Source organism: Malaya genurostris, chromosome 1 (assembly GCF_030247185.1).
Source record: "Malaya genurostris strain Urasoe2022 chromosome 1, Malgen_1.1, whole genome shotgun sequence".
Classification (NCBI taxonomy): Eukaryota; Metazoa; Arthropoda; class Insecta; order Diptera; family Culicidae; genus Malaya; species Malaya genurostris.
This window is the reverse complement of record NC_080570.1, coordinates 25,843,046-25,870,916: the sequence shown is the minus strand read 5'-3', so window position 1 is coordinate 25,870,916 and position 27,871 is coordinate 25,843,046. Positions and strand designations below refer to the sequence as shown.

Genomic DNA, 27,871 nt, shown 5'->3' with positions numbered 1-27,871 from the left:
GTCAACCTTATGTGATGACTCTATTCATTTTAGGGGATGTTCGTATAACATTCATTTTCGTCGAGCGAAATATTTAACTTAACATTTGAAACCATTTTACGTGATTTTTCAAGTGAATCGAACGTAAATTTTTATTTAAGTGTAGGTAACGGCACGCCAACAAAGGCCATTACGCCAGTTAATTCAGCTGTTTTTCGAAGAACGGCGAATCTAACATTGACAGCAAATGGAGAAAAACATCGATGAATGTTTCGATTTTGGTTTCAAATCGTATTTAGAAATTATCGTATATTCTCAGATCAATTTATGATTAGTCGATGAATTGTTAGTTTATCTTCAAAAGTGATGCAAATTTTACCACTTTCTATCTATATCCACTGAATAAATCAACATAAAAAGAGTTTCGCCCTTTTTCGATTTGTTTACTTTTATGCTTCCTTGTTTTTAATGAAATTGGCTGGTTTTCTCGACTAAGACCAATCTGCGAGTAATCTTATCGTCTCATTTACTATTTCCAGAGGTAGAAGGCTCGGAAACCATCTTAAAATACAGAAAAAAAAAGTTTCGCCCTTCCTTGATAGCAAATGAAGTATCGCCTCGTTAGTTGTCATGGAATACGGAGGGCGAAACTTACGTAAATAAATGGTATGACAGTTTCACCTTTTATAGTTCTTTGTTTTACAAAGTTGAGATTTTTGTAGAATCCGAATTTTCATGCAAAATTGTAGGATTTTGAAGCTTTTATTGGTAGGTGAGAGAAACTCGATTTGTTTACTTTTGTAAGATTCGCCCATCTTTGAAAAACAGCTGAATTCTGGTTTGTAGAACAAATAACTTAGTTTTCAATTTCACACCTACGAGCCGCCACAGTACTTATGAATTTTTTTCTTTCTCGCGATATAATGGAATATTCATCAAACTTTCCCAATTCATTTTAAATAATTTTAATTATTAGGTTGTATTTAGTAGCCGTGTATGTTTGACGTTAGATTCAGACGTTTCGATTCTTTCTGTGTCGGATTTCGATTGACGTTCCATTTTCGATTTCAGACTAACACATTCAAACGGTATTATCTTTGACAAGTTTTATATATAAAACGCAAAGTGAAGCCACGGCTTGCATTTTGTTTTCTTTATAATTTTTACAGTTATTCTCTAATGTTTCAGTGTATTTTCATAGTAATTTTGCAAAAATATAAGTTACACAGTATAGACAATTCTTTAAATGATTAAAATAGCTGGACGTATTGTATAGTGGGGAAAAATTAACGAGACGCTTCCAACGTTGAATATCGGTGCAGCATAAAGTGTCGTATCTTAGCAAACTTTAATTACGTTAAAAGCGAACAAAATGGGTCGTAAAACAAGAATTCGCAAGTAAGTAGTATTTTGTGGGACAGATTTTTGGAACCTGTGGTGTTTTGTGATTCCTATTTTGCCAATCGTAGTACTTCTTGTCTTATCGGAATCTGTTATGCAATAGGGTTACCAGTTTTGGCGGTACTTTTTTGTGTGCAAGTGAAAGTAAACGCTATGGTTTTTAATCTCAGCAAACTAAAATATATGTTGGCGATGTGTATTTCAAAACTCTTTCATTTGCTTGTCATAGAATTCGTCCCAACCAAACAGAACGGAAGAAGGGTAGTCCTGTCAATCGATCACCAAAAATGAGCGTTGATGTCGAAGAAATGCTCGAATCCAGTGTTATCTCTACTAACGATGGAACGATTCGGACTAAGAACGGCATCAAAGTTGGGGATCAAATTCCGCAGACTCCCAAGCGGTGTAGATCACTCCCAACTGAAAATGGTCAGTTTTTTAAAACTATCATTGCAGTTTTTTTTCTATAACCATTTTAATTCTAGCTTTCAAACGTCCGAACAATAAACTGGTCTCCACAGTATCTCCCATAACTCGAGGTAGAAGCAAAAGACGTCTTACTGACTTGAGACCGGAAGCAGAAAAATTACACGTTTTGCTGACGAGATTGGATCCATTGAATAAATCAGTAGATGTGAAAAATGTTATACCAACCGAAGAGTCGATTGAACCGGGTAAAGTTGAACCAACAATTATCCTTGAGAGCAGCCAAGTGCAACAGCCAGAAACAACGTTGGTCTCGAAACCTGCCTCTCTTCGTTCCATTCGAAGAAACAAAAGATATATTCAAACTAGTCCGGAAACTATATCTTACCAAGCTACTGCACCAGATGCAGTGACCGTGGTGGATATTGAAAACAAGAGTGACGATGGGGAATCGAAGGTAAACTATAAACCATTAAACTCACCGGACGCATCTTCCAGCGAACCTTCCGACGCAATAATTTCTCCGAAAGTTGCTGAAGAGCGGTTAAAATCTCCCGATAGATCCCAATATTTGCTTAAACAGCTTGAAAGCACGTTGAGCCCAAAATTAACGGAACCAAAAAAGGAAACCAACCGTCCAGTAAGTCGCTATGGTCGCATCCAAAAGCAGAAAGAAAATAACGATTACATTCCAATGAATGTGGCCAAGTTTATAACAAAATTTTCACCGAGAACAAAACCCATAAAGGTAGAAAAAGTTGTCGAGTTGCTCTCTGAGTCCGAGGAATTTGAAATAACAGTTCTAAACTTTCCCCCGACGTCACCACAACAATTTGAAGGCAATTCAACAAGTGAAGTCAGCAATATTCTTTTGGTAACCGATTCTAGCGATGCCGCTAATGAAATGAAACAAAATATGATCGCGACTGATCTGCTCCCGGTACATGACGACATTTTGGTATCACATGACTCGGAAATTCCTGAACCTGCTACACAGCAAAATGAAAACAATAGTCCCGTTTCAGTTGATACTGTTTGTACAGAAAAAATAGAATCCGAATTTCATCCGGATCCCGTTGAATCACCATTGATTCCGGATTCTGTTGAACCACCATTGATTCCGGACCCCGTTGAACCACACTCAATAGCAGCAGAATATGAGTTGAGTTCGTTGAGTGAATGTTTGGAAGCCCCGCCATCGATGGAAGCTCTCGATACGATAGCGGAATTAATTCCAACTGGCGAAATTTTAGGGATAGATCAAATCAAAATATTAGATCTGGATGCCAGTTTCAGCTCGAGTATAAACGATACGGAAATTGTGGCGGAAAGTGAAAATATTTCGCCGATGAAGACTATGGAAAAATCACCGGATGCCGATAGCGCTAACGGTTCCTCGATTGATCACGAAGTGATGGTGCTCGGAGAGGAACCGATCAAAGGACAACTGGGTTGGGGTGCATTGAGCAATAAAGTGCTCCACTGGCCATGCATGGTTTGTGCTGATCCGACCGATGGTAAAGTAATTAAATTCAAAAACACTGCCAAAAAGCTCAAAGTGATCCACGTTACATTTTTCGCCGACAACGGTCGTCGTAGTTGGATACCGGAGTCTTTGTTGTTGCCGTTTGTCAGTATGGAAGAATATAAAATCTTGATAGACAAACAGTGGAGGCATCTGAAGAGAAAAATTAGCACCGTTTTGCAGCCCAACCATCCGTGGATGGAAGCAATCAAACAAGCCAATGAAATGCTTCAATACTCGATCGAATCGCGAGAACAACGTTTCCAAGCCTTACTAGAGTTAGAAAGTAACCGACCGAAACAGATGCGAAAACGTGCGAAGAGTTCTTCGGCCGGATTCCATAGCAATAGTTTTGGGGAATCCTTCGAATCAACAGGAGGGAAACGACGCCGATCGCCTACCCCCGAGAGCCCGGCTTACGAACCCATTTCAGCCACCGATCTTGATCCAGAATTTAAACGCATTAAACTGGAACCGGATGATCCGGACCTTCTGCGAAACACTATTACCAGGTATTTCCAATCGATGACAGACGGAAGTGATATGATGGAAACGGCCAGTGGAACTAGCAGTGAATGTGACGATATTTCTGAAATGGCAGGATTCGATCGGGAAGCGTACAATCATTTGCTGAACATGAGTCGGATATACGTTTTCGAGGGTCAAACCGAAGCCGATATCGATAAGAAACTACAGAAGTACGTTCAGAAAATCTGCTCCCTACGAATGCAGTCGGCTGCCGGTGCAAAGAATGCCAGGGTTTCCAACAGATTGCGCTCGCAAGCGCTTCGGAACTCATTTCTAAAGTTTGAGATGGAACTCGGGATCGGTCAGATCAAGAAGGATCCGAGTCCGGTCGGGGCGAATGCACCGACGAAAGTGAAAAAGGAACCGAAAACGTTAGAACAGCTTTTTATCTTCACTCTCGAGAAGAACTATCTGATGAAGGGTGTTCCGAAGGGTTTCGTGTGCGTCGTCTGCTATAAACCAAATGATGTGAGCAAGTGCAGCAAGTGTTATAACTTCTATCATCCGGGTGAGTAGCTCTCATAGTTGAGTTGGTTTGACATTTCTAGGTATGGAAGCACTTTTTTATTTTATTTTATTTTTTATTTGTACTGAAGTTGCCGTTCTTTGATGATATTGACATGTGGCCATCTGATTGTCATAAGTAACAAGTGATTTGCACGGAATTCTTGTATCTTGACCGAAAATTATATTAGAAGGTATAGGCCTCTTCAAGTGTATGCGTAACAAACGTGCGCCATTTAGAATACCGGGGAAAAAGTTCTTCCACTTTTCTTTTTCGATAGAGAGAATCTCTCCGTATTGGGACATAGTTTTGCGAATATAAGAATCGGTGACGCTTGAGGGAAGATCATGCACACGCTTTTCTATAGAACTATCTTCCATATATACTGGAATGTTGTACTTAATGTTCTCGTGCTCCACATACTGCCCATTGTTATTGTCTTTTGCGAAATGAATTGCATCCAACTCTTTATAAAACTGGATGTAAACAACATTATTTGTCTTATTGCATTGAAGTAAATGCACACGTTTAATGTCAACATGCATTTGCTCCTTAAGCAAACCTTCAAGTTCTCGTATCGAAGGTCGAATTTTGCACTGCCTGAAGTCAACAACAATTGTATTCTTTCGTGTCGGCGGTAGCTTTTGTTCGTTTGGTTCACTTATTTCGAGGTCGTTCTATTGTTCACTACACAATACTGTACTTGGATTCTTCCATTCCGAACGTAAGCGGTTTTGTTATATCGAATAACTTGGATGAGATGTGAAAGCGAACTGAATCCTACTACTTGTTTTATGCTGCTGATTCATGTTGTTTAGCTTGACTTACATATGAAGAAGTAACAAAAACGCCGGTTCGCTTGGTTCTTTAGATCTCGTTTAATTGGTTGATTCGAAATAGAGCGTGAGATAGAAAGTCTAGATTTAACTAGGTTTAACTTGTAGGTCATATTTGTTGTTCCAATTTGAAGGTCATATTTGTCTAAATCGATTTTCACAAGCTTATAGGTTCAAAGAAAAAGTCCTACAGTTTGATACGGAATTCTTAAAATTGTTGTGAATACTACTTCCGGTTCCGGAACTATAGGGTAAACAGGATTTGTAGATTTTGTGAGATTAAGTCCGAACAAACTTTCCTATTTCTATTCAATGAACAGTTGTTTTTGCGAATTCCACAGTAATATTCATATTAATGTTAATCCGAACGTTGTACAAGATCATAAAAGGAAAGGTTCGTGAATGAGTAAACATTGCCGAATATTTTCTTGTGATGCAATTTGAGTTTATACACCCTTTACTTTATTTGTGCTGTTGATGAACAGTGCTGATCACCTTCATACACCACCCCATGATCCAGATCATTTTACGTTTACCTCTCGAAAGCGAAGAAACAGCAGAATTTCGATTAAAATATCTCTCGTGCGAAGTGAACGGCGCACAAAACTAAATCACATCGAGTCAAGAACCTGTTCAATGGCATTAAAGACTGTCTCAGAAAGTATGGACGCAACCAAAAACCGCTACCATTTCGTAATGGTTCAGAATCTGTCAATTTTTCTGGCTGCGTCCTGTGGTTTACACTCTTCTCTAATCACTTGTGCAGTAGTTTATTCGTTTTCATTAGTTTGTTTCGAAATGCGTGAACTTTCAGCAGAACAACGTCGATAAATTGTGTACAAATGGTGCACAGAACGCGGACTGTCACTGAGAAAGATAGCAAAAATGGAAGGAGTAAATGAAAAAGCCGAAATGCAATCAGGAAGTTCGGTGAGGATAACACCTTTGAGGATAAACCGAAAACGGGTCGAAAAAAAAGGTCCTGCTAACCCTCAGTTGGATAAACGTATACTGAAGGCGTTCGAGCAAAAGAAGGAGGTTTCAGTTCGGGATGTGGCCAAAAAAGTGGGCACTTCGAAGTCAAATGTTCTTCGTGCTAAAGAACGTTTGAATCTTCGAACCTATAAGAAGCAGAAACAACCAAAACGTAGTCCGAAACAAGAAGCATCGATAAGGCCGAGGGTTCGAAAGCTGTACAGTACGATTCTTGCTGAAAATTTGAACTGCATAATCATAGACGACGAAACCTACGTGAAACTCGATTACAAATCCTTGCCGGGACCACCATATTATACGGTGCGAGAAGGGCAAGTGTTAAACCAGTCCGAGACATCGATTGAAGTCGAAAAATTTGGTAAGAAAGCTATGATCTGACAAGCAATTTGTAGCTGCGGTAAGATTTCGAAACCCTTCATCACCACTGCTTCAATGAACAGCGAAATATACATCAAGGAATGTTTACAAAAACGACTTCTACCCATGATTCGAAGCCACAAGGATCCTGTTGTGTTCTGGCCAGATCTTGCTTCTTGCCACTACTCGAAATCAACGGTAGAATGGTATACCACCAAAAATGTCACTTTCGTCCCAAAAAAAATGAATCCACCAAATTGCCCACAACTTCGACCAATTGAGGAATTTTGGGCATTAACGAAGGCACATCCTAGGAAACATGTCTCGGCAGCCGAAATCATTCAACAGTTCGAAAAAGAAAAAGGAAAAAAGTGTCAAAACTTGTCGCCAAGAAGTCTGTACAGAATTTAATGAGAAACGTTCGCAAGAAGGTGCGCCAGTTAGTCTACAACGGCTAAGTAGCAAATGTTGAGAATAATATTCTGTTGTAGTCTAATATTATCAGTATATCGAATAAAATTTGAATATCTAACACTTGTGAATTATTTACAGCGGAATCAAAGTGCGTCCATACTTTCTGGGACAGTCTTTATGTTAGCAGTTTATATTGCACTACTTGAGCGACTTGGCAGTTCAACATGAAATCTTTTTCCACTTGACACAATTTTTCCACTTGACACGAAGTGCTTTGTCCAACCAATTATATTTTTTTGACAATTATATTTTTTACATACTCATACAAACTGTTTCCAATATTACAGCATGTGTTCAGATTCCACCGAACGCGGTCAGTAAACCGGAGAAAACGGTTGACAGTAAAGCGTTCGTTTGCCCGGACTGCAGTACCCAAAAGCCACCGATTTGCTTTGTTTGTCAGGATCAGGAAGAGACGATCCGAGATGAGCGCAAGCATCGCTGCACGGTTACCGGATGTGGCAAGTACTATCACTTTCCCTGTCTGAGGTTGTTTCCACAGCACAAGTTAACCAGCACACCGAACTCAAGCACGCTGTTCTGTCCGTACCACACGTGTCACACCTGTGTCTCGGATGATCCACGAACCAATGCGACCACGACCAAGGGTCAACTGATGCGGTGTGTCAAGTGTCCCTCGTCATATCACACGGATGCCAAGTGCATACCTGCCGGTTCACAGCTACTGACCAGTGTGGCCTTAATCTGCCCGAAGCATAGTCTGGAAAAATGCTCGTTAAATGTAAATTGGTGTTTCCTCTGTTGCAAGGGAGGTAGTTTAATTTGTTGCGAAACATGTCCCACTGCGTTTCACCTTGAATGTCTGAAATTCATTCCACCCGAGGGAAAATACATTTGCGAAGAATGCGAATCCGGTCGGATGCCACTGTACAACGAAGTCGTGTGGGCCAAGTATTCTCACTTCCGATTTTGGCCGGCCTTGATTGTACCGCCTCCGATGGTTCCGGAATTTATGCATCGAAGACCGCATGAAGTGTGGGACATTTGCATTAAATTTTTCGGTTCCCATGACTATGGTTGGATCAATCGAAGGAGAATCTACCTGTATCAGGAGGGTGATTCGGAAAACGTGTCGGAACGGAAGCAGGTTGGCATTTTGGTTAAGTACAACGAAGCCCTGCGGGAAGCAAAAGCGGTCCACGGAATGTTGCAGGCAAAGAAAACCGACGAAGATGCTGACCAGGCCGACAGTTCCTTTAAACCGCCGATGTATGTGAAGATTAGGAGCAATAGATATGTACCACCGTTGAAACCGCCGAGTGTCGGCAAGGAAGCTGAGGTAGGCTATTATTGAAACGTTGTTTCAAAAAATTTCTATATTTTTCAATGCTTACAGGAAGAAAATGTTTGTGAATGCAAACCGTCCGACAGCGATCCATGTGGACCGGATTCGAATTGCATTAATCGAGCCCTGCTCATCGAGTGCAATCCAAAGGTTTGCCCTACCCGAGAGCGATGTCAAAATCAGTGCTTTGAAAAGAAACAATATCCAGCGCTGGCTGCCAAACGGATACCCAACAAAGGCTGGGGTCTCGTCGCACAGGAGGACATTCGAGTGGGTCGGTTCGTTATCGAATACGTTGGCGAGGTGGTCAACAATGATGAGCTGGCGCGAAGGCTTCAACAAAAAAAGGAACAAAAGGATGAAAACTGGTACTTTTTGACGGTCGACTCGGAACTCACCATCGATGCAGGACCGAGGGGGAACCTGGCGCGGTTTATTAATCATTCGTGTGAACCGAACTGTGAGACGCTGCTGTGGAATGTGGGAGGTGCTCAGTCGGTGGGTCTGTTTGCAATCAAAGACATCAAAGCGGTAAGTTCTGCAATCCTTCCACTTTACAAATGATATCAAAGTACATTCCAATTCCCGTTATTAGGGTGATGAACTAACATTCAACTACAACTTCGAAAGTACGAGCGATGAGAAGAAAATCTGCCATTGTGGAGCATCCAAATGTTCTGGATTCATCGGGAAAAAATATCGTCCTCCGGTGGAAGAGGAATCCACCACGGCAAAATCTCGTGGTAAAGCTGGGAAAAGTAAAGTCAAGCGTAGGCGACACAGTGCCCATCCATCGGTGCTGTCTTTGAAGAAAAGGAAAATTTCCGTAAGCAAGGAACCTCAAACTGTCGAGATTCAATCCGGAACGGGTTTGATCGAAGGGGACCTGACAGACGGAACTGATGCAAATAGTAACCAATCGGCACCGGTATCCTCATTGTAGCACAATTGCTGTTCGAAGCAGCATTCAGTTGTTAACTGGCGGGACCAACAGCTATCGTGGGCGAGTATTAGTTAGACTAGAGGTGGATCAATCCTCTATTTTTAGGTGTTGATATGTTAATTCCGATCATTAGCATCACCAAATTAATAATTTATTCTGTTTTCGAAATTCAAGCGCATAAAGATATTTATTTTACTGCGGCTGAAAAATTTTAATTCCACTTTAACTTGTTATACTGTAATTGTAGCACACTATTGATCGGATGTAGTTTATTAGTTGACTTGGCATATGTTGAAAACAGCGTACTACTGAACGTGTTAAAATTTTAGAATAAATTACAATCCGAATGATGATAATTGTTTGCCTATAAAAATTTCTCGAATTTGACGTTGCATTGTTCCCAACGACTTTACCAATAAGTTCAAGTTTGTCGAATCATATACCAGTTTATATCGCCACAATCGAGAATGTTTCTTTAATTTATGAATAACTTTCGACAATATATTTAGTTACAATCGTTCATTCGGTAAACAGATGACAGATGTGTCACTCGATCACGCACAAATAAATGCTAGGAAAGTGGCAAGGATGGAAGGTTTGTGTTTATTTATGGTTTCAAAACATCGTAATAAAAAGTGTATTTTTAATAAACCCATATTTCAAGTACAATTGTGATAAATTATTTTCAATCCGATTTCCGAATGTATGAGTCACTTGCCATTCGAACCTGTTCGTTGAGATCGCAAAATGTCTGTGTATTTACTAGCAGAAACACAAAACGTAAATTGCCATCTATCGGAAGAAACGGGAAAATTATTGGGAACATATCTGGTAAGGTAAGAGACGTACAATGGGGTCCTTTGCAGCCTCCCGCTGTTTAATCGAAGTCGCTACTTTGAAATTGTCCAGTAGTTTTCGGTTGTTCGAAATTCCGGACAATTTGGAGTATTCATTAGCTTGGGGACAAAACCGATCTTGTTGGCAGCATGCCCTTTCCAGAAGCAGCTTGGAGTAGTGGCAGCTGGCCAAAAGATAACTGTGTCACTGTGCTGACAGATGAACGGTAATACTCGTTATCTCAGGTATTCTTCGGTGTAAACTTGGAATGTCATCGTCGAGTATAACGAATGGTCTCGTTCTCAGGCCACAACTGCAAAAAGCTTGCCAAAACATAGTCTTCGCTGCAAACTTGTCGGCAAACACGTACATCTTTCGACCGGGAAGCAGTTTCAAATCGGATTTGACATATGTTTCGTCACCGATCAAAGTGCAGCTCTTATGTTTCGTCAAAACACGGTCGTGTAAGAGCACGATTTTTGGCCACGAAATTCTGCTTAGTGTGCCAGTTTGATTTTTTTCTGGAATTGCACAACTTGTATTCTTTTCGGGCAAGGATAATCCGCACCGTTTGAAAGTTGCTGATGTATCTTTTCGGATCGAGATTCCTTTCCACACTCACGGTTTCCTTGTAGGTTTCGAACACTCGACAAACTGTTGTTTTCGACATCTTTAGCACAAAATTTTAATGTGGGATACATCTTCGTTTTCTATACAGGGGTGCAGATTAGAAATTCAAAGCAAAGAAATAAACACTTAGAAAGGTGATCAGGCCCTTATTATCGTAACAATCACTTCACTCGGTTTTCACCGTGTAGTGATACCCCTAATAAGGGCCCCAGTTCAGTCATTTTTGTTACGGTTAGTAATATTGTTTCATCTACGGTTTGGAAATATTACTACGCGTTTGAATGGATAAAATCATATATTTTCAGTTATAGGAATCATTAGCGAGCAGTGCCTTACATCTCCTGCTGAAAATTCTAGAATACGCATTCATTATAACTCAAAATTGAGTGACACACCACTCAAATTCATAAAAAGTGCACGTACTCTAAACTTGAGTTACTATATCCTATCTACTCATTTATGAGTCAAGAGGCGAAGCTTTCAAAATTTGAAAATTTTTTACTCAAAATATGGAAAAAATATATTTTTCAAAATTCGAGTGAGTTTAACTCAAAACTTAAGTTCCTTGCACTCAAAATAACAACATTCTTATTCGTAAATGTTTATATACAAAGTCATTCTTCTTTCTTTTAAATGGAAAGCCCAGAAAAGTAATTCAAAACCGTTTCCTTTTGACCGGTTTGGAATCGAAATGGAACGATGTTGATATTCTTATGTTGTACTTCTCACTTATCATACACACTTAGAAAATTTCGCAGAATTCGGTAATTTTTTACCGAATTTTCAACAGCTGAACGTTTGGTAATTAGTTCGGTAATTGCTGAACTGCCAAACAACTACCGTAAACTGTAAACCGAATGGATCTAACTGATTGTTCGATAATTTTTTGTTTTTTTTTATTTTCCTTTGGTTAAAATTCTTTTATTTTCGGATTTTAGAAAACTACATATATTCACAAAAACGAATGAAGAAAATTCCAACCTGCTATGGTTTTATTCCACGCAAAAAGGGGTCAAATGTTCCGGCTGACCGGAATTATGAGCACCTTCCAAAACACTGCACAATCCGTCGAGTCCACCAGAAATTGCCCTTGAACGATTTGTGTAGGCAGCAAGTGGATAAGTCATACAAAATTATTTTCTGCCTATGAGGAAACAAAAAGTTTTTAGTGGTTCTAATGTTTTAAAAACTTTAGCACCTGTACCTCAATCCATTCGATGAACTCTACAAGATTTTGATTTGATTAATAAAAAGAGATACTGAAAATTTGATCAACTGTTTGACAGTAAGTTTTCACGACAATCAGTATTTACAGAAGTTCGGTTATTGGAAGATTATTTTACCATACGGACGGTATGGGTTTTATCGTACTCGGCGACTATTCAGATTTACCGTATGAATTGTATATCTATTTACCGAACTCTGTAGTGAAAACTGATCGTCCGGCAAAAATTTGCATAATTTTTGTAAAATGACGTTCATATACCGAAATATCGGTAATTTCTATTGATTGCCGAAAGTTTTCGTCAAAAAATTACCGAACAACGGAATTGAATCTTAGTGTGTAGCAGAATTGAAACCACACAATTTCTATTGAAAACATCTATGATTGATGATTTAGGGTTTCAAAAACCAGATCTAGAAACGGCAATGAAAATCGATGTATTCTAGCAACGCGTACTCTATTGACATATTTTGACATATTAGTGGCCCTTACACGATCATTAAAAGTGTCATTACTAAGTAATGACACTTCTGCTCAAACGCTTGTCATTACTGCATTACTGCACATCATTACTTTTTAGCATTACACGTTCATTATTAATGATGAGTATTTGTAACTACTCCAGCAATAGCAATATTTTTATTTTCGTTTAGCTGAAAATAAATTTGATTTGCCATTGAAACGTTAAGGTTAATGAAATATTAACAATTTAAATCTACACTTTGTCATTTTTTCGCGTATAGTTCTAAAGATATTCATCACTTCCACAAAAAAAATAAGAAGAAGAAATAATGTTGGTAATGATGGAAAATCCACAATTCCATCATTACTGAACTCGTAGACCTTACACGATCATTAAAAGTGCCATTCCTTTTTAGTAATGACACTTTTAATGATCGTGTAAGGGCCGCTATTGTTCCAGTTTGTGAATTTGAGTGATCCCAACTCAAACCATGAGTTATGTTCAAAGGCACAGACTAACAGACACGACAGTATTAGTAAATTCTTATAAAAATAATTTTTCGTGATGCATTAGTTCCACCTATATTGTACTGCGCGAACTATTTACTATCTGTACACCCCTTGCGTTATGTACAAGTTTTTTTTACTAGTTGGTTTCCCCTCGTTTGTCAACACCGATCAACTAAGCAGCTGATTTCATTAAAATATTTGAAAATGAACCGTCACAATAAATTATTGGATTACGTTGATAATATATTTAACTTTTTCGTGATGTTGTAAGGTAAGGTAAGCATTTATTTGACTCAACGTTGTTCATCTAGACTATTTTTTATTGTGTTGGTATTTTTCACCCGAAATTAAGTGGCGGCAGACCAGAAGCAAGTAAATATTATAACAAAACGGGTTCGATTTTGTATTGCGTTGGAGGATGAGAAGTAGGCACAGTTATGTATATAGTTTTGGTAATATGTATTAAATCTGTATCCTGCATAAAATTCGCATGGACGTATACAAATCAATACATTACAGGTAATTCTGTATGAATGGCAACTCTGTTGGTATGTGAAAAAAAGAAACACAGTCTAGATGACAGACAGGATGTTTTTGATAGGGTAACGTGGCGCCATCATGACACATGTGAGTACTGTCCCAAATAAAGGAATATTCGAAATGACCGTTAAAATGATTGAAGAATCTAATTTGAGTGTCCTGTCTGTTAGTCTGTGGTTTAGGCACAGAAAACAGATATATACAGGCTCACATATGAACTGTGTGTAATATTTGCTCATTCAACGAGGCGAACCAGGCGAACACTTGCAGATGTCACCACGATTTATGTGCCGCTTTCACATGAGACACTATTTTGGGTGCTACATTCACTTCACGCTAGATTTTTGTTTTGCTGTTGATTAAAATGACAAGTTTATTTTTGTTTTATTCCGATCGAACTCTCGCGTGATTTATGCGCAATGGAAATAAAGTTGTCATTAACACTTGGGGAAATCGTGTGATAAGCGTTCAAATTGTAGCAGTTCGAATATTTCTATAACAGGCAGGAGGATTTTGTTATCGTTCCGGAACGTTTTGGAAGATCACGGAGAATAGTAAAGTGCGTGGCAGTAATGTTTCCAACGTATAGCAAATTTGAAATTTACAGAGGAGTTTGAAAAGTTTTGTTCGAGCCTGTTTATCTGTTATCTGTGACCAGAGCTTAAAATTGTCACACATTCTCAATGAAAGAAACCATTTCAGCAGTCTCATTTTCATTGTTTTACTGTCTCATTCGCAAATGACCGACACCAGAACAAACGAAGAGAGACGAAGCATTTTAGTTTCTCATCGAAAAAATGAGAGAGCATAATAGCCAACGTCACTCTTTCCTCTATGACAAGACGAAACCAAACTAACGTCTTCAGGTAGCAACAGCAGAATTGAAATTTTCATTCTTGCATCGGTGTATTGAAAATATGTGACGCTTGGCTATAAAAAGTGACTAAAATATGGCAAATCGAAGTAATTACATCCCAGAACTTTATTGGAAACCAAAACTACTAAAAATTCGAGCACCAACAGTTAAAACTTATTGTGAAACCTTTTTCTGTCGTTTTCAATTCTCACAGCTTTGGTTGAATATCGACACTGAATACTATAGGATTTTCACTGAAAACTGCAAATGACTGAAAGGGCAAATGAAAGAAAAAACAACTTTCCCGTTTATGTCATGGACTGGACATAGATTTCGTTCTCATAGTTTGCAAGCGAAACTGAGAGTGACAATAATTTCTTGTCATTTTCGTTTATTTTTCAGTCAATGAAAATGACTTTTATTAGCTCTGTCTGTGACTCCACTATATTTTCAATGAGCATTGAGCATGCTTGATAACTTTTAAATTTGATCAGTAAAAAAAGTGTGCGTAAAACAAATTCCGGCGCTTCTTTCCTGATTTTAATCAATTTCATATGGTTGAAAAATAAACCAATCAGTTCATGCTGATCAAAATTGCAATTTAAGAAAACCGAAAAGAAAAATTATTTAAGTTTCAACTTCCACTGATACGTTTGATTAACAACAAACACATTCCTGTTTGGATTTCCTCTTGCAGAAATTATTGCGATAAAAAGATTTAGGTACCTTCTATAAGTAAACCCGCAAAATAGGAACCTTTAATTGTACACGCGAAAGGCAATGGATACGGAATGTCGTAATACTATTTATTTTTCCGGAAAACTACTTTTGTAACAGAAAATATTTAGTTTTGTTTATTTTGCGTAGCACAATCTAATACAAATGCATTGAAGCAGTGTTGCCAGCTTTTTTTTATTAAAGAATTAAAATCTACATTCATGAAATGTAAGCAATTTTCCATCAAACGTTGGTGAAAAATTGATCAAAACTGATATTTCATCCAAAATGTCAGGCTTAACATTCATTTGAGAATAAATTATTGTTAAAAAAGATTGTTTGAAACTCAATCGTGTGCAAGCCACTTTGATAAACTCGTTGCACTGCATATATGAATACATGGATCTATAGCGGCCCTTACACGAGTCATTAAAAATGTCATTACTAAAAAATAATATCATTCTAATGAACGTGTAATGGTGCAGAATGACGAGATTTCTATCAAATTTGAAATACATAATAACTTAGTCATCATTAAAAATGACAAAAATAATGCTCGTGTAAGGGCCGCTTATGACATACGTACCAAATAAAATGTGCGTAATACACAAATTACAGAAGACCTAAGCTTTACTTGGCCACCATAGTATTCACTTATGTCGTTTTCGCGTGAGAAAACTGAAACTGACCCAGAAAAGTTACATCAAACAAATACTTCTCACGAAACTGTGTTGCAGTTAGGGTGGAAACTGGGTTAGGTTTGACGTTTCGGATTCCAAGTGAATTATGTTTAGGTTTAATTTTTTTTCAACATGTATTAGAGAATCTCTGGTGCACAATCCTATAGACTTCAAAGGTACATTCTATTGGGATTTTATTACTGTGATTTTTGTGTGTAATATCGAATATTTTAGCTGCAGATGTTCGCGTATTCTAGCATCTTTTCTTACAAACTATGTTCCTCCTTTGTATTTACACCATATATAATTTCCCGTTCCATTTTGTGTCATGCTCTCTACACTGATGATAAAACGTTGTCTTCATTACTGTTGCTTAGCTCTTTTGTTTTTAGTTCTACCAAGGAATCAACGGAGGATTTAGATATATCAATGCTATGCTTGTTTTTTTTCCATTCCTATCGCTTTTATGGAGGGATAAGCTCGATGTGAGTGTTACTCTCAATCTTCTGACATTTATTCTGTTTGTATTTCAATTGATTCTTTGACGACGAAGGAATTGGTAAATTCTTTTGATTCAATTACATCATAAGATTCTGTTAGTTTCGCTTAATAACTTGCTTAATTCAGTTTTACTCTCGAATCGTATCGCTCGTAATCAAACTTACGAAGTCTATTTTTTTTGTTACAATTGAATTATATATAGTGGGAAACATGTCATACATATATGATTTTTAAAATTGTTTCTAAACTATAACAATACTCTTTTTGTTTGCTTTGTTTTCATGTTACGATGTAGTACAACTACAGCTAGAACTGTTTCGATATCTGCATGGCATGTAAACACGGAATAAAACTCTGCTGCTGTTTGAACGGAATTTACCTTTGTCTAATGATTTTTACTGTTATAAATCTATCATTAAAAGTCAATTTAGTTGACTCGTATATTTTTGGTATCTACTTCAACGGTCGGTTCACCTATGCTTTCAATTTACAGTTTACCACATACTTATTAAACATTCGATACAGAACTGTTGGTTGTCTTACATTCGACCTATTATTAAGTTAATTCTTTTTAAAAATGTCTACTAATCTGTAACGAATACAAACCGATTGCCAATCGTCAGCGGGTTTCAAAGAGATAACTGACGATTGACACTAGACTACCTTTCTTAATCCTTAATACTTACAAAAACAAGTTCTATCACATCGGTGTCTTTCATTGTTGTCTCATTTGTTTATTTGTCTAGTTGTTATTACTAACGAAAAAAAATCCGGGGTAGAGACAGTAACCTATTTGTACAGAGACGAAACACAATCACAAACATACACACAGATCGGTTGACGGATATCACTAAATTTCCGCGGTATCGCGGTTGGAATGCTCGATCGCAGCTAGGAGATCATGCTTCTGCCGCACGTACAGGCGACCCTTCTTCCAGGGATTCTGTAGCTGCAGTGGACGAAAATCATCCCGGAGGCAGCGTTCGCGAGCCCCGATCACCGCCACCAGACAGAAGTTGTCCAACTTTTCGGCTGCATAGATCGGACCTTCCTTGCCTTTCAGCACGACTGCCATGTTGAGCTGCTTCACGACCAGATCGATAACTTCGCGAGCCGTCGTTTTCTGAGTGACTCGTAGTTTCAGCGAAGTCCCACTCGGCAGTCCCGTTTCGTAGGCGGCGTACACCTGAACTATACTGGTGATTAGTGGTGTTGTAGTCGCGACTGTGCTGTTGGAAGCGGAGGAACCGGCGACTGTCGATTCGGTTGGTGGTTTTGTTTCACTGCTGTTACTCGCTTCGACCGGTTTTGGTTGCAGCACGACGGGGGCCGGCTGAATTGGACGCCGTTGGGAGGATTGAGCAAGGTCCGGAATGGTCGGTTCTGTTATCGCTCGATGGTCCAATACATCGGGAGGAAGCTGCTGGAGATGTTTGGGCGATTCCTCGGTGATGTGTAGAGCAGCGCCCTGGTAACCTTTTGCTTCATTCTGCAGGGCGGTTAGCGTCGGTTTCAAGTAAGTCGTGACGATAGGTTCATAGTAGGGTTCGATTTGGTTGAGTGTTTTCAGTGTCTGTTCGCGAGGCTTTTTGGTGATTACTTTCAATGACGGAGCGTTACTGACACGGTTTTCCACGTCCTCGCCGGTGGTTGTTTTGGTGACGGACGCGATCGTTGCTACGAAGGAAGTGCGAACGTTCAACAGGGGGCTGGACGTTGCCGAATAGCTGGAGTACATCGTCGGAGGTCGTTTTTTACTGCTACTCGTTTGCTCCGCCACCTTTTTCTTGTCCACGATCAGCGTGTCTTCGGATCGGGACGGGGGTAATCTCGGTACTACGAAATCTTTTTCCGGTTCAACCCCCGTTACAGAATAGTAACTATTGGCGGAGTTCGAATAGGCAGAAATTGCACTGTTTTTTCTGGAATTTACATTGCTGGCATCTAAAAATCGTTGACTGTTGTATTTGAGCAGTTGCTCAGACTTGGAATGTTCGGCATCCAGGAGGCCATTATGGCCTAGGGAGTTTTCTACTGCCGGCCCCGGCCATGACCCCCGTCCCGGGCTACTCTTGTGAAATGTTGGTGGACAACCTGGCGGTTGAAGTAACTTAGCCTCACTACCGACTTTTTTATCAGCTGAAATCTTCTTTCCAAAGTATGTACTTTTATAGTCCAAAATTTGTTTCATATTTAGCTCCGGCATATTGGCTCGATCTCTCGCATAGCTGATTACATCCATTAACCACCTAACACCCTTCCATATGGTGTTCAAACCAGTCGATAAGTCCTGCAACTTCGATAGTCGATCTTTGGCCTTTTGCAGTTCCGACGAACTGAACGCTTCTCGATGCAGATGGTTGGCCATCATGGTATCGAGCTCCAGAATGCAGGACAATCGCGAATATTTCTGCACAATGCTCGGCTGATACGTTTTCAAATGGATCATTTCGAATGCCTGAATCGGCATGGAAAACAAATCGCCACGCTGCAGCAGAACATCCTTTTGTCCCGGAACAGCACAGCTACTTTCGGCCGGTGGACAAACGATCAGAAAACTTACGTCGTGGTTCAGTTCGATTACTTCGATGTCGTACAGACGGTGGACAACCGCCACATCCACCGGAATGTCCATGTACTGGAACAGATTGTGCATCGCCTTGGTTAGTATCTCCAGGAAGTGCAGCTGTACCTCAGTCGGACCTTGGCTCTTCGGACGAAACTCCAGGATACTGGAATGTTTGTGCTGTCGGATGAGTTCCCATTCTTCGCTGCAGTTGAGAAGAAACAAAAAAAAAAACATTAAACCAGTGATATTTCCAGTCATGCAAGTTATTTTTATGCCAGAATTAAATTGCAAAATTATGAACCATAAATTCTCCCGAATGCAACGTTACGGGTGGCAGTTAAATCACGTAGACGGCATAAGATTCCACAAATAAAACATATTCCGAAACAACCCCAAACCAACCGGTAAACTTCTACATAAATGCTTTGCCGCGCGCCACCCCACTTGGCACGGGAGACGTGTCGTCATTAACAGACACGTCCGCTGCGATGCTGTAAACTTATTCGTTATAGCAAGTGCGACGATAAACCAACCGGATAAAGTGAAAGTGCTGCGGTGGGTAAACCCCCCCGCCGGTACTTACGCCGATACGTGCGGATTGTCTCGGATCTTGCAGTGCGGTAGAACGTTCGGTGCTTTGATTGGCACCACCACCTGGATGACCTCCACCGAGCTCTGCATCTTGAGATAGCCAACGTAGAGACCACGCGGCAGCCGTATGTTGGATACCTGATGGTAGTTGATTTGCTCCTGAATGGAATTCATTAGCAGCTCGTTAATGCTGCTGTCCTCGTTGGAGATGGCTAACTTCTTGTGGATTTTGTTCAGCGGGATCCAGCGGGAGTTCAATACCGATACGCTTTTAGGGCTCTGGAAGAAAGGAAGATTTAGTGTGGTTGTAAATGTTTATTATACGTACAGTAAGTGCGGTTCGTTTTTACCTTTATACAATTAACACACGACAGCACTACGGTTCCGTGCACATCACGCAGCGGTTTGTAGTATAATTGACCTAGGTCTGTAATAGAGAGAGCAGACTGCATCTGGCAGGCGGCCGAAAGCAGTTTAGTGCGGAAGTGGATCGCCGAGGATGCGTTCCGTTCCATGTCCAACCGTAGTAGCTTCACATCGTCCCAAGTGCAGGCGACCTGTAGGGAAGATAGAAATAAACACTAGTTACTAATCAAATTTCTATTTTTCTTTTAGTTTCGAAAATGGATTCAGCATTGCAAATTTATAAATTCTACTGTTTTGGCTTTACAGGAGCTCAAGATTAGTAGGTAACGTTTACAATTAAAAAATAGACAAAATTGGATATATTTCATGGGTTTACCTTCACCCGCACTGACGAAACTACTTCATGCAGCAACAATCCTAGTGACCCATGAGTCAACAGACAAAATTTGACAGCTCGTTCAGTCGAACCAACTAACCGTGATGGCAAAACCGACATCGTGTGTCAATTTATGGGCCCCGGATTCGCCCGTTCCAGCATCTACAACATCTTGGCCACTATCAGACAACGATCAGAGCATTGAAAGAAACAACGGTTCTGGACGGCCGACGACCGACTGAACGACAAGAAGTTCCAAAGGAAACTGAAGAGGAAGACCGAAGTGGCTACATCACTCCGGGAGGTACCTGGCGAACATACATGCAGGGTTGTTACGAAATCCGCGCAAAGTCGAAATATAAAACGCGATATTCGAGCGAAGCGTTTATACCACTATTTTTATGCAGGTGTTACTTTCCGCAGAACTTGAAAATCCACTTTGATTTATCTACATATAAAAATGGATGTAAGTTTGTATGTTAGTAAAGCCATAACTTCGGAACTACATAACGGTTTGCCACCAAACTTGGCACAGATACTTCTTGCATTTCAGAGATGGTTTGAGTATTTTTTAAGGGGAGGTAGCGTAGCAAGAGCATTAACAGGGGGAGTCATGAAAAAAACTACAAGGATCAGCCCCTGGGGTTGTTCGAGCCATTGATGTGGAACAAGGCAACCAAAATTTCTAATGATCGATATTTTCAATTAATCGTCATGAATCCTCAAATGCACGAGAGTCTGCTTAGGTTGATCTTTATTAGGAACCAACACCGAACACGCGAACCCAGAATATAGACTCTAATGCTATTCGCAACGCGGTGATATCTGTTCTAAAATGACATACTGTCGTATAATTTAAAACTGTCAAAAATAAAACTCGAGCTTGACGATCTCAACGGAAAGATTTAAAATCTGTTCTATATATTTCTGTAAATGTATTGGTGTTTTGTGTATTTACTTCACTGTTTCAAATCAGAAACAAGCAAACTAAATTAATGATTTCGAAAACGATATGCATATTTTTACAGATCATAGTGAGCTGGAGTGCTTCTAAATGAAACTGTATTATTCAGTGCAAAACATTTAACGCTTATATTGATAATTTCTGAAATGTCATTCGACGCTTTGACATCTCGTCTCTCAGATTTCGTAACAGACGCCCACGCAAAAAAATTAAAACAGTGTTCTATTCGTGTTTTTTCAAATATTCATTAATTTAAAACAATTTCGTCGAGCAGTTTTAAATCTGTTTTGAATTTGTACTCGAAAAATAGAACTAAATCTCAGCGTCGTGATTGACATGTTTCAGTTGTAGATCTAAAGTAGATCAGTCCATATGAAATAAAACAGCGTTGCGAACAACCTAATAGTCGTGATTTGTATTTGTTTTGTAGCCGATGAAATTACATCAATAGCCCAAATGTATGCAATTATATGTTTGTACATGCTTGCCATACGGATATCGATATTTGAGCTTCTCATCGCCAAGCTTGTGTTCAAGTTTTGTACGCAAGCAATTATTTTTATAGCGTTTCTCTACCATTAACTATCCTTCTGCGATTTTGGTTGAAGCGATAAACTTTATCTCATCACTAATCGAGTTCATCTTATATAAATTAGAAATTAATCTTATGCACTCAAAATTTACCCTGGGGTAGTTGTCATTTTCTCAGGCAAAACGACATAACATGGAATTTCATCCGATCTTGCATGACACAAGATCAGAGCATACCAGTTAAAGCTTCAAATCGTTTTATGGCACTTTTTGTCTTGCTGTCTAGCGACAACCTATTTTTGCCATGCTACACGTAGGACTGAAACGTTAGCTATAATTTTGCTTCTATTTATAGATTCGCGTGCTTCCAACAGCTTCGCTTTTGATTCGATTGACCAATCAGAGCGATGCTATCCCTTTGATATATCGCTTACTCCTTCAAAACCGTCGACTATGGCAGAGAAATACGGTATGCCGGCGATTTTTTGCAGACAAAATAGAACACTGCTAGCTATTCATCAACATTTCAATGACATACAATTAAAAATACATGGCTATGTACATTCAAATCAATACGTAGAAATATTTCCGATCAAATGGTGACATAATATTAATAATTGATACAAAATTGACTGACAAACTGCTGTCATTTCGCAATGGTTCAGAATCTGTCAATTTTTATGGCTGCTTCCTGTTGTTTACACTCTTCTCTAACCACTTGTGCAGTTGTTTATTCGTTTTCATTAGTTTGTTTCGAAATGCGTGAACTTTCAGCAGAACAACGTCGATAAATTGTGTACAAATGGTGCACAGAACGCGGACTGTCACTGAGAAAGATAGCAAAAATGGAAGGAGAAAGTGAAAAAGCCGCGCGAAATGCAATCAGGAAGCTCGGTGTGGATAACACCTTTAAGGATAAACCGAAAACAGGTCGAAAAAAGGTCCTGCTAACCCTCAGTCGGATCAACGTATACTGAAGGCGTTCGAGCAAAAGAAGGAGGTTTCAGTTCGGGAGTTTGGCCACAAAAAATTGGGCACTTCGAAGTCAAATGTTCTTCGTGCTAAAGAACGTTTGAATCTTCGAACCTATAAGAAGCAGAAACAACCAAAACGTAGTCCGACACAAGAAGCATCGATCAGGCCGAGGGTTCGAAAGCTGTACACTACGATTCTTGCTGGAAAGTTGAACTGCATAATCCTTGCCGGGACCACAATATTATACGGTGCGAGAAGGGCAAATGTTAAGCCAGTCCGAGACATCGATTGAAGTCGAAAAATTCGGTAAGCAAGCTATGGTCTGGCAAGCAATTTGTAGCTGCGGTAAGATTTCGAAACCCTTCATCACCACTGCTTCAATGAACAGCGAAATATACAAAAACGACTTCTACCCATGAATCGAAGCCACAAGGATCCTGTTGTGTTCTGGCTAGATCTTGCTTCTTGCCACTACTCGAAATCAACGGTAGAATGGTATACTATCAAAAATGTCACTTTCGTCCCAAAAGACATGAATCCACCAAATTGCCCACAACTTCGACCAATTGAGGAGTTTTGGGCATTAACGAAGGCACATCTTAGGAAACATGTCTCGGCAGCCGAAACCATTCAACAGTTCGAAAAAGATTGGTAAAAATTGTCAAAACTTGTCGCCAAGAAGCCTGTACGGAATTTAATGAGGAACGTTCGCAAGAAGGTGCGCCAGCTAGTCTACAATGGCTAAGTAGCAAATGTTGAGAATAATATTCTGTTGTTGTAGTCTAGTATTATCAGAATATCGAAAAAAATTTGAATATCTAACACTTGTGAATTATTTACAGCGGAATCAAAATGCGTTCATACTTTCTGGGACAGTCTTTAACATGACAACATTTTGCATACCATAGATAGCAAGTGTCCTTAACAGAGGTGGTCATTACAAAATTTATCTAATTTCACGAAAATCGGTGCTTTTTGAAGACCACAGATACTTTTTTTCACAACATAGATGTGATTGTAAGAATATTCGGTGGGGAAAGGGTGTAGTACGTGCCTCTAAAAAGGGGATGTAATCAAGGATGGCTTTTATCGTATCAAAGAACGTTCGCTGGCAACTCTTCACCGATTGAATCAGTGTCATCAAAGAGAGTTGGAAATCATCGCAACAACAAAAAACCCGGCTTGGCTCATTTAACATAGAATCGACACCAGTGCGAGAGCGAATTTCTCTCGATGACATTTCTGAGAATCAAAGGTTAGCACGCTGCTGTGGGGATCCTCTCTGAAGCAACAAACGGTTGCTTATTCTCGTTTCGCGATCCGATTCTATACAGGCAGTTGATAATTGCGATAGAATCATTTTACTATTGCCGCTTATTCTAACTATGTGCATATAATCTTTGTATAAGTTGTGTCTATGAAAATGTATGTGAATGCTCCACACAAGGGTTTTGAAATATTGCAACCTAGTATGAGAATCATCAAGTCGAATCATCGATTCGATTTTCTGCGATAATTGTCAACTTGCTATTCTCTCTTGGGAAATTCCACACAGCAACGATCATTATCAGACTGTAAATTTTTCTTAAGGGCGTGAAATACTCAGAGTATGAAGTGGAGCGAAGGAATGTAGAAAAATTCTCTCGCGGTTCATGCATTGAGAGACTCGAGTTCTTGTAGCATCTTCTACCGTATTGAAAATGTTGTATACAATATAGATAGCAATATAGCAGCTTCTGTGAAATTTTCGGCAATCACCAACACTGGATGTAATGTTTGTAACGGCATAACTCCGGAACTACTGAATTGCTATCAAATTTGACACAGATACTTCTTGCTCTTCAGAGATGATCATTAGGACATTTTCAGGGAGGAGAGTGTGTAGCAAGGGTCCCCAACATGGGGGGAGGAGGTCAATGACGAAATTTATACAATTTGGAGGGAAACGACGTTTAGACTAGCAGGAAGGGTTTTTGGAAAAAAAAATTGTACCTTTCATTTTTCTGTAAAACAAGAGAGAGAGGCAAGATGGCAAGAATTTCAAGGTCGTAGTAGAAATATTGCTGTTGTTAATTTGCATGCAACGCAGTTTACTTCAAATAATTTCAAAAGGAATTCAAAGAACTAAGGGAACATATGTCGAATGTATTATTGTAACAATTGCAATAGCTCGGAGCAATCGATTCGCGACTGAAGTAGGTCTTCCACAAAACTAGCCTTACAAACATCGCGACGGACTAATAATAAATTGAGACCAATCAGTTTGCGGTCAGTATAATATAATTGGGTAAGTTAATTGGGAAGCGGTAGGAGAGCGAATCGGACAAATTTGCGTTGAATCGCTTCGATGCATTCAATGGATATCGTTTTGGTAATAAAGTGACCAGATACCACCAGCATATTATCGAGCTGAGCGAACTAAAGCGCAATACAGAGCTTACAAGTAACGTACATCAGGGAATTTTTTAGTAACGTGGAAAATAAATCTTAATTGCTTAGAGACGTTGGAGATAGTAAACTCTATGTGCAGCAGATTTAATTATATGAAATATTTTTCTGTCGTCGGCGAACAATAGTTTTATACACTTAATCGAAAAATTTGGACCGTTGAGATACAATAAAATTGTAAACGGTGCAAGGTGACTTCCTTGAGGAACTCCAGAGGTAACAGCAAATGGTGAGGTTGTACAGTCTCCTATATTCACTATCATTTCATGGTAGAAGCCAATTCAAAAAATGATCCGTTAAATCCCAGTCTACCTAACTTTGGAGATCGTTATGTGATGATTGATTTTGTCGAACACAGTAGCAAAATCGGTGTATATCGAATCTACTTGTAGTCGTGCTTGTAAAGAAGGTATGATGAAGGAAGTGTAGATTACTAAATTTGTGGAAGTTGAACGCTTTGGCATGAAAGCATGCGGAGTCTCAGATATGTAGTTAGAGCAACTATGTGTTATAAAATCCAGAACTATAATTTCAAACAACTTCGTTGCAGCGCACAAAGCAGCAATTCCACTTGTAGTTGGATACTATACCCTATCCCTAAAATTCAAGAACGCAAAGAACAATTGCAAATTTTGGATAGTGGAACCAACAAATTACTAGACCAATTTCTTATTATCAATCTTTGAGTGCGAAAATCTTTTTTTCGATTTGCGCATTAAAATGGGGAAACGCAATCACATGTATCGAAAAGTTTTTGTAATTCCTGGTAACGGTTCTGCTGAAATAGCAATTTGTACCACTCGAGATCGGAGAGCATAAAATCGAAAGTTTGTCCACTGAAAAAAACGTTTGCTAGAACCGCCTTCCGTTACAATATTGTCCCGTTTAACATTTTTGTTGTATTCTCGCGCGGTGTTTAGATTGTAGTTTCTACGAAAAAAAATGTTTGAGAAACATACTTTTGAGCTCAACATTTTATTGAAATCCGTGTTGGATATTAAAAATTTTCGTCTATTTTCAGGTACGCGCAATCACATATTTTGAATCGTATGTTCTAAATATCTACATTGACTGGGAGCGTCATGCTAGCAAAAAAAAAACTATGTGAACTATTATTAAAATGTATGAGCTGAATATCTTGATAATATTATGTCTTTGGTTATATGCAATTCTTTCAGAGACGTTCATAGAGGACAGAGCGTCGTAACGAGAAGTGGAAATCAATAACACGTAAACGCTATTAGAGTTGTTCGTATCAAATATAGCTATATAATGAATAACATTGAACTGCAAGAAAAAATCTGCTAAATTATTTTAGTGTTACTCAATAGCAAATGAAATCAAAACAACCGAACGTTGACTTTACTTTCTGTTACTACAAAATATAATCAACATCAACAGGTCGCATGCAGTGAAGAAAAAAAATCCTGACATTTCCTAGTACATAAATCATACCCCGAGCGGATAAGAAAGTTTTTATTCCAGTTTCGCCTGTACCAGGAACCGCACGATATTTTTTCTCCTGAGCGGGAAAAACGACGTACCGTGAGCCCGGATTGGAAAACATAATGAACTTATATTATGAATTGATGACCTTCTCCTATACGGCTCATTAGCATTGTTCGATGGAAGCAACAAAAAAATCAAACCGTGAAATAATGAACACATTATTCATACGAATACGTTCTTTCTGTCGGGCGGTTCTGTCAATTGAGTTTCGGTCCATTTAACCGACGTAGAAGAGATGAGATTCCTGATTGGATCAGGTTCTGCCAAGTGCGTCTACTTCGATTTGTTATCAAATGAAGGTTAAATATTTTCCGTTTAAATTGTGTTGAAATTCAATTTCAAATGTCACTACCCGGCGAATGCTAGAAGAGACATATCAGTCGACGAATGTTCATAGTTGCAAATTCTAGGTCACAGAACTTCACAGACGTTCGACAGCGTACATGTGCGGTACGCTGTTTTAGCGCTTTGCGATGCCGATTTTCTTGGCAGTAGTGCTTTGAAACAGATTTGCAGGCTAAAGTTTTTTTTGTCTCGCAAACTTCTATTTCACTGCTACGCAAGAATAACGGTGTGATATAAAATGAGCCACCGGCACAAATGTCTATTTTATTTCAGTTAAGGTAACCTGTTTCAGTCTGACGATAGGATTTCAAATCCTCGCGCAAGCTTGCACTGAGGTTTTTCATCGCCGTGACTGCTCGATACAATCGCGTGTACAATAAATCCACGAATAAATTGTTTTGGACGCATGGATGCACAACGCCGATCTACCGGGGGTGGATGAAATAATTGATTATTTCATGAATTTATGATGATTGAGTATGCTTTCCGGAAGCGGAAAATCTGTGCCGTTGCGTGGGTTTGACGGCCGAAAAATGCGCAAACTGAAATAAACATCTAAAAAGCTTATCGCTCAAATTTGACACTTTTTAATCCCTTCCTAATTGACGAAAGTCATCCGTTTGTTGGCTTTCTGTCGTTTTCCGATCTGGGAAGCTTCGTTGTAGATTGATGTTGAAGATTCGCTAACGAATATTGATTGCATTGTCATCATTGATAGTGTCTAACAAACTAAATTTAACGGCGAGGCATTGATCAAAAATTTGAAAAATTTAACTCTCTTACCTTCATTAGCCAGTAAAAGTCCGTGTGCAAATTGCTGGTGAATGTTTCATCGATTTCTATCACCGGCACAAAGTCCTCGTTGGTTAACAGCAATTTGTCGTCGTGGTAGAGCACACACGCCAGATAGATACCCCTGTGAAGTACAAAATAAAAGTAAATAAGAAAGGGAGTGTCATACGT

General features: G+C 39.2%; 2 protein-coding genes across 11 annotated transcripts in view; one reads left to right on the top strand and one right to left on the bottom strand.

Moving 5' to 3' along the window:
- Nucleotides 1–1,075: 1,075 nt before the first annotated feature.
- On the top strand, nucleotides 1,076–9,925 carry LOC131435428 (nuclear receptor binding SET domain protein-like). The gene is made up of 6 exons (XM_058603303.1): nucleotides 1,076–1,377; nucleotides 1,610–1,809; nucleotides 1,866–4,367; nucleotides 7,315–8,327; nucleotides 8,385–8,864; nucleotides 8,929–9,925. The coding sequence occupies exons 1-6, from the start codon at nucleotides 1,352–1,354 to the stop codon at nucleotides 9,274–9,276; spliced, it is 4,569 nt and encodes a 1,522-aa protein (XP_058459286.1). The 5' UTR covers nucleotides 1,076–1,351; the 3' UTR covers nucleotides 9,277–9,925.
- A 5,923-nt stretch (nucleotides 9,926–15,848) lies between these two features.
- Nucleotides 15,849–27,871, bottom strand: part of LOC131435385 (ankyrin repeat and fibronectin type-III domain-containing protein 1-like) — a 320,760-nt gene continuing 308,737 nt past the window's right edge. For all 10 annotated transcript variants that reach the window (XM_058603210.1, XM_058603219.1, XM_058603229.1 and 7 more), the window contains 4 exons: nucleotides 27,692–27,824; nucleotides 19,745–19,951; nucleotides 19,387–19,673; nucleotides 15,849–19,005 (listed from right to left, as the gene is read on the bottom strand). In XM_058603210.1, coding sequence (XP_058459193.1) covers nucleotides 17,085–19,005; nucleotides 19,387–19,673; nucleotides 19,745–19,951; nucleotides 27,692–27,824 — 2,548 coding nt within the window. In that variant the 3' untranslated portion in view covers nucleotides 15,849–17,084. The remainder of the gene's footprint in view (nucleotides 19,006–19,386; nucleotides 19,674–19,744; nucleotides 19,952–27,691; nucleotides 27,825–27,871) is intronic.

Bases quoted from the DNA above. Each gene is read 5' to 3' on its own strand.
- LOC131435428 (XM_058603303.1), top strand. From the start codon at position 1,352: ATGGGTCGTAAAACAAGAATTCGCAA. The intron at 4,368-7,314 runs GTGAGTAGCTCT...CCAATATTACAG, and splicing joins TTATAACTTCTATCATCCGG to CATGTGTTCAGATTCCACCG. The intron at 8,865-8,928 runs GTAAGTTCTGCA...TCCCGTTATTAG, and splicing joins CAATCAAAGACATCAAAGCG to GGTGATGAACTAACATTCAA.